We start from the raw sequence: 7,284 nt of genomic DNA on the forward strand, positions 1-7,284 counted from the left end.
CCCCGAGACAGGGGAGTGGTTGGTCTGGGTCTACAAGGCCTGTGGGACTGGAGTGAGTGGGGCCTGGGATGAAATGGGGGCAGGCAGGGGAGGATCAGGCAGGGGCCTCTGAGATCAGGGGAAGGGTGGGAGGGTTGGTTTGAAATGCCATGGCAGCCACGGATGGGTTTTAGATTAAGGGATAGAACAGCCCAGATGGCTTTTCAGGAGGTGGTTCTGACCATGGGGTGGAGAACGGGTGGGAGGGCAACAGCGGAAGCAAGGAGGCCGGTGAGGTGACCATAGAGTCTGGACCGTGTGGTGGGGAGGCAGCTGGGTTGGATTTGGGAGGACGAACCAGCCGCAGTCACTGATGGACTGGCTGACTGGAAGTGGGAAGGGGATAAGCCAGGGGTCTTGAAGAACTGGGTGGATGGAGCTGCCGTTTATGGACCAGCAGAAATCAGGAGAAGGAACTGGTTTGCAGGGTAAAATCTCAAGCTGATTGCACTGAATTTGGGACACGTGCATGTTAAGCATCCAGGGGAGATGTCGAAGAGGGAGTTTGAGTGTGGGGTTCAGACGAGAGGCCTGGGCGTACTTGGGAGTGTCGGGCTTGCAGGTGGTTCGTCAAAGCCACGAGGATGGCTGAGGGAAGTTGAGGGAAGTCCTGAGAAGTCTCGTGGAGGAAGAGAGACTGGGACGGAGGGGAAGAGAAGAGGCAACAGCTGGGAGGAGGAATTCAAGAGGGCACCATGGAAGCTACTGGTGACCTTCACTGATTGACAGACTCGGTGAATGACTCAAAAGATGCATAAAGAGGAGACAACAACTAGAATGGGTTGAGGAGTCAGGGAAAGCTTTTGGAGGAAGGGAGGCAGCATGTCAGCAAGATCCCCCCCCACCTCAGGGGAGCAGAGGGTACCATTAGCTGGCCTCCCTGCCCTGGAGGGAAAGGAGGGGAGGAGCTGGCTCACTGCTCAACAGCGGGGAAACAGGGAAACGATGACCCTGCCCTAGGGGACAGAGCCCACTACCCCCCCCCCCCCAACCCCCCAGGCCTCTGCCTGTCCTTTGTCACTGTCCTTCCCTGCACAGAAATCCTGGGAGTTGAGGATTCCAAACCCACAGCCTCAGAGCAAAGAAGGGCTCTCAGACACCACCTGGAGCGGCCAGCTCATTACACAGAGATGGGGCAGGGGCTAGCTCTGGTGACCTAGCATGTCAGTGGTAGGGGACAGGTGATAGCCAATGATTTCCAGTGGCCCTCCCCCAGTGAATAAAGTGTGAATTCTTTAGGCTGGCATACAAGGTCTTTCATGCTTGAGCAAGAACCCAGCCCCACGCCCTGACATCTAGCAACACGAATATGTATAGCCTCGGGTGGCTCTCACAGCAACCCTTTCGAGTAGGTGTTGTTATTCATTTCGCAGATGAGGAAACTGAAGCTCAGAGGAGTCTGGGCACCTGTCCAAGGTTGCACAGCTGAGCCAGGATATCATCTCATGAGTGTCTCCAAAGTTGTCTTTGCCCCATGCCCTGCTGCTTTCACCATAAAGAGCCTCCCTCTGGGAAGCCATCCCTGACCTCCCTGGCCCTGAGCTACCTGGGAGTCGGGTCACATCCCCTGACACCAAATCACTTGTTCAAGTCATGAAAAAGTCCACTGAATGGGCCTGAAATCCGTGGTGCCACTGACGCCCCCCCCCCCCCCNNCCCCCCCCCCCCGCCCTGACCTCCCCACCAAACACCTGCCCCTCCCTCACCTGGAGACCACCAGTGGTAGGATCAGCATCTTCAACATCCTCATCAGGAGCTCCCCAGGAAACTGGAAGTAACTAATTTCCTGAAAATACAGGAAGAGCTGGGGTTATAGCAGGCGGTACTGACTTCTTAGTTGTTTACAGTCTTCAAACACTTTGACCCGCACGCTCCTGTGTAGCACGCGGACGGGAGTCCGTGGAGGAAGCACTGGCTTGGGAGCCAAACAGACTTGGGTTCTAATCTTAACCCCATAAGTAGCTGTGTTGCCTTAAGCACGTTACTCGACCTCTCTGAGTCCTTACATGAGCAAAAATGCCTTTGTCCTCCCCTTACCTCGGATAGTAGTCTGGCCATATATGAGATTCTTAGTTTGAAAGAATTTTCCCTTCAAATTTCAAAGGCATTTCCCTTTGTCTTCTAGATTCTGGTGTTGCTTATGATGTTTGGAGCCATTCTTCCTAGTCCTTTGTGGAGACTTCTTTTATTCCCTCAGAACCATTAAAGGATTTTCTGTTAATTTCCAGTTTTCTGTAATTTTCATGGTGATGTACCACAGCATGAGATTTTCTTCTTTCTTTTTAAAAAAAATTCATAGAGGGGCGCCTGGGTGGCGCAGTCGTTAAGCATCTGCCTTTGGCTCAGGGCGTGATCCCAGTGTTCTGGGATCGAGCCCCGCATCGGGCTCCTCTGCTAGGAACCTGTTTCTTCCTCTCCCACTCCTCCTGCTTGTGTTCCCTCTCTCGCTGGCTGTCTCTGTCAAATAAATAAATAAAATCTTTAAAAAAAATTCATAGCACTGTGCATACTTCCCTCTTCTGAGAAAATTTCTTACATGCTCTGGGAAATTTTTCTCTCCATTTTTTAGCTCTCTTGAAAACTCTTATAGAGAATTGGATGTTGGACACCTCTGATTTTCTTCTATTTTCATCTTGTTTGTTTTACTTTCTGGGAGATTTCTGCAACTTTATCCTAGCTATTGACATGTTTATCTTGGCTCATCGATTTTTAATTTCTAAAAATTCTTTCTTGTTCTCGGATTGTTCCTTCTTTTTGCATCCTGTTTCTGTTTTACGGTCACTGTATCTTCTCTCACATCTCCAAAGAACTTAAGACAAGATTTAAAAATTTTTCTTCTATTTTCTGCATTGTCTCTGGTTCATTAGAGACCCTCTTTTCTGTTTGTTTAGTCTTTTTCTGTTAGAAGGTTTGACTCTGGCTTTCTGCTCGTATGGAACTGTGAGCTGCCGGACTGCTGTGCGTGTGAGTGGAATTTGTCAGGTGATGGCTCCTCAAGGAAAGGTGATTGGTGACAGTCTGACTTGTTTACTCTTGAGAGGCTGGGATGGGGAGGACTCCCCTTTATAGCAGAATTTGGAGATCTTTTCAGAGAGGCTCAGTGAGAAGTCTCCTCTCACCCCCAACTAGGGGATGCATTTGTGGGACGCATGTGCTCATCATCTCCGCTCCCCCAACACACACAGGTGGACCGAATTTCCCTGTGAGGCACAGGAAGGGCGGTAGAGATGGGCGGATGAGGAGTCCCCTGATTACATGAACTGGAAGGGACTGACGAATCTAACTGCTCCAGTTACAAAATTCCAACCAATGCCCCTGATTTCTCCTGTTTCACCTGGCCTCCTGCAGCTCTGTGTACTTTCAAGTGCAGAACCTTTCTGGAGTTCCCCAAGCCAAACTGACGTGGCATCTACTTCTGTAGACACACGTTTTAGCTTTCTGTGCTCTACTAAGTGAGATCGTTCAACTCTATCCCTGTCCCTCTTGTCTAATGTGTGGTACTCCCTCAACTTCTTTTCTCAGTTGTCTCCTTGTATATATTCTTAGGAGTTCATGTCTTTCAGAAATCCCATTACTGTAATTTTAGTGGAATTCCAGGAAGGAAAGGAAAAATGGATGCAATTGTAAATTCACCATAGTTTTTTAACTAAAGCTCTCAAAATGATCTGTATTTTTATTTATGTATTTTTGGAGAGGGAGAGACCAGGCGTGCATGGGAAGGGGAGAGGCAGAGGGAGAAGGAGAGAGAGAATCCCAAACAGGCTCCATGCCCAGTGCAGAGCCCCACATGGGGCTCGATCTTGGAACCCCGAGATCATGACCGGAGCCGAAATCAAGAGTTGGACGCTTAACTGACTGAGCCACCCAGGGGCCCCTCAAAATGTTCTAGATTTTTACATGAGATACTATTTCCAAAGATAAAATCTGTGATCTTGTAATTTCTTTTCAGCAGTAGGAGATGCTTCCATTTTGCAAATTGTTTACAACTTTGGCCTGTTGCATAAGCTTACAAAATAAGACGGGTTTTGTTTCTGAGTCACAGGCAGAGATCATAGAAACAACTCCTGGATTTCAAAGTAAGATGCTGAGAAAGCCAATTCCTGCCGAATAAACTGCTCTAAGACTCCACATCCTTTCTTCAGTTTATCTGGCAGGTTAATCCAGACCGGAACACATTTGCATTTCCAAGCAAATGGGGCAGGCAGCTTTGGCAAAGGAGGCCCCAGATGAGCTTGGCTTTTAATAATAAGCATTCCAATTTGTTTTCACAAAATAATCTTCCTGCAGGAAATACAGTTTTTGTTGCTCAGGGAAATTAAAGAAAGTAGATTGCAGATTGTGCTGTTGTCCATTTAATTCAGCAAAGAGGCGAGGGTTCTCTCTGCGACAAGCACTGAGCTAGACTCACATTTTGGCTCACGAAAGCCCATGTGATATTCAGCAAGTCAAAATCTGCTGGGAGCGCCGGACGGACACCTGCACAAAAGGCTCTAAGGCGGGACAGCTGGCAGCTGGTTACAGGGGAAGGCTGAGCGTGGGGTGATCGTGGGGGCGGAGGATTATTTCAAGTGGGGGCAGTTCTGGAAGAATTGTAAGAATTTTGTAAGATCTGGCATATGAGATGGCTCTCAACACAGGTAGGACTTGGACAGTCAGATAAGGGAGGGAGGAGAGAAGTGCCAGGCACCAGTGAGTCCTTCTTTATTCTCACGACAGTCCTAATAGACATATAGTGCCCCCCACTCCAGATAAGGAAAATGAGGCCCAGAACAGAGATAGGATTTTGCCGAGGGCCACACAGCCGTTCAAGGTTCTGCTGCCTCCAGAGTCCACGTTTCTCCCTTAGTAGCTGAGAGTGGCTTAACAGTGTTACCCTTGCAATTGGGGCTCGGTTTTCGGGGAGGGAGTGTTTCCCTTTTCATGGAAGATGAAATCTGGTGCTTGAGCCCCAGGTGTAGATGATATTAGACGTCGGTGAGCTGCAGGAAGAGGAATTTTGTGAAATAGAGGATCTTCCAGGAGCGCATCGACAAAGACTCTCTGCTAGAACAAGTATGGGACTGGCTACACGGGGCCCTCTTTTCGGCCACGCCTCATCCTTTGGCCTTGGCTTCGGCCTGCCTGGCCATCCTGCTACGTCAGTTTAGTGAGAATGCCCCCTCTCTACCTTCAGCAAGAATCCCTCTACCCTCCATGTCTCCTCTCAGCAATGTTCTCTCAGTTGCCCCGCTCACTATATTCACTGTCTCTAAGTCCCCAGCTGTCTTTGTTGTGTTCAGACTTGAGCCTGATCTCTCTCCCCTATTCCCATGGTCTTAACACCTATCCCCATGGTCCTGAACAAAGTCTCCCTTACTGTTTTAACAAGGGTCAGAATCATTTTTTCTCCAGTGCCATCCGAGTGTCCCTCCCTGTCCTGTGGGAGATGGGTGCTGAGAGGGAAAGGGGCCCTTGCTCAGACAAGGCATCGCCACGCTTATAGTTACACAGAACCCCGCGGACCTGCCCTGCTTCCCAGCCCCGCATCCAATCTGCCACCACATACGGAGGGTTCCTTTTTGGAAACAGTTCTCACATGGGCCCCGTTCATCCTGCTGTCAGGTCTTACCCCTGTGACCATCTCCTCACCTGGTCCCCTGCCTGTCCCTCCACTCCCGCATCCTGCACTCAGCACCAGCGTGATCTCTCCAAGCTGAGATCTGACCATTTCACTCCCCCGCGCAAAGCGGCTCATGGTGGTGGCAGGCCCCTAAGGGCCCTTGGGCTCCAGCCCCTGCCTCTCGGGGTACATCTTAGCTGCCGTGAACAGTCTGCTCCATACACGCTCAAGTCTTTTATGGCTCTGCGTCTCACTCCAGCTGTTACCTCTGTCCTGAACGCCCTTCTGGGTCTCTCTTCATCTGAGCTGCTGTAGGAGGTGTTCTGATGCCTGCTTTGCACTCTTACAGGACTCCAGTCTTCCTGCTCCCGTGCCTCTTTGCCCTGTGCTTATTCTGATGAGATGCCCTGGCCTTTCGTTCACCTGGTGTTGCCGTCTATAACCACTTCCTCTGCCATTTAATCGGCTCTCACTCTAGTCCTGCAATGTTTTATCACACCCATGCTACAGATGGGAAGACTGAGACCCGGAGAGGCAAAGTGACTCCCCCACTGTCATGGCATCAGGGAGCCATGGAGTGGGATTGCGATTCCCAGATCCCTCAGGCCCACGTACCCCTCCTTGACGGGGACCCCGAGAAGCTCTGGGTGGCTGACCTGTGGTGAGAGGCGGCGGGTCCTCAGGAAGAAGCCGAGAAGGCAGCCCACGGTGACAGACAGCACAGACAGGATGAGCAGTCCATTTCGCTTGCACACATCCTTCCCTCGTGCCAGGATGGCACCTGGCACCATGGTGAGCCCAGCCTGCTGGCACGGGGCACAGTACCATTCCATGCACGTGGGGCCGGCTGAGGGCACAGGGTCCCAGCCAGAGGCTCTGGCTGCTCAGCTGGCAGGTGGGCAGGGTTGCTAAGCACCAGTCACCAGCCCCACGGCCGTGGTCTGCGTGGCTGCCCCAGAGGGAAGCCACAATCCTATTACCAGCTGCATCATTAGGAGCCAGAAACAGATTAGGGCCTGGGAAATTAGAGCAGGCCACGTGGTCTGGGGTTTGGACCTCAAAGCCAAGCGTACCTCTCAAACGGGAGGGGCCCAGAGACTTGCGGGAGGAACAGAGAGACCTTGGTTGGTTTGATTTTTACCCCCACTTCATTCCAGAAAGAACTGAAGGCAAAGTAATAAGATACTAGTAGTCACTGACATTAATTAAGCTTTTACTGTGTACTAGGTACTGTTCTAGAAGCACATTACTTGCATTAGCGCATTTAATCCTAAATACCAATTCTGAGAAGTGAGTACTGTATCATTTTACAGATGAGGAAACTGAGGCAAGGAACATGTGCTGTGTGCCAGGCCCGTTCACCTGCTTGACCTGTGTTGGGTCATCCCGACAACCCTAAGATTCCAATGTCCATTTTACTGAAAGGGAGATTGAGACCCCAGGAGTCAGAGTCCCTTGGTCATGGTCACGGAGCTTGCAGTAGGGGAGTGGAATTCAGGCTTATGTTGGTTTGAATGGCACCACAGGGGCAGACACATGGCTTTGAAAGTGCTTAGCAGTATTGTGGGGCGTGTAGGATCTGAGTCCAGCGGACCTGGGTTCAGACTCGGGGCCTGCCATTCCCTGTGACGTGTATCCCTCACAGT

At 50.8% G+C, this 7,284-nt stretch overlaps 1 protein-coding gene across 1 annotated transcript in view; it reads right to left on the minus strand.

The window, feature by feature from the left end:
* Nucleotides 1–6,569, minus strand: part of SLC1A7 (solute carrier family 1 member 7) — a 41,542-nt gene extending 34,973 nt beyond the window's left edge. Inside the window, exons 1-2 of the mRNA XM_011220390.3 lie at nt 6,295–6,569; nt 1,746–1,825 (exon numbers count right to left, since the gene is read on the minus strand). Of these exons, the coding sequence (XP_011218692.3) occupies nt 1,746–1,825; nt 6,295–6,471 (257 nt within the window). The 5' untranslated portion in view covers nt 6,472–6,569. The remainder of the gene's footprint in view (nt 1–1,745; nt 1,826–6,294) is intronic.
* Nucleotides 6,570–7,284: the final 715 nt, after the last annotated feature.

The sequence above is a fragment of the Ailuropoda melanoleuca genome, chromosome 2 (assembly GCF_002007445.2).
Source record: "Ailuropoda melanoleuca isolate Jingjing chromosome 2, ASM200744v2, whole genome shotgun sequence".
Taxonomy (NCBI): domain Eukaryota; kingdom Metazoa; phylum Chordata; class Mammalia; order Carnivora; family Ursidae; genus Ailuropoda; species Ailuropoda melanoleuca.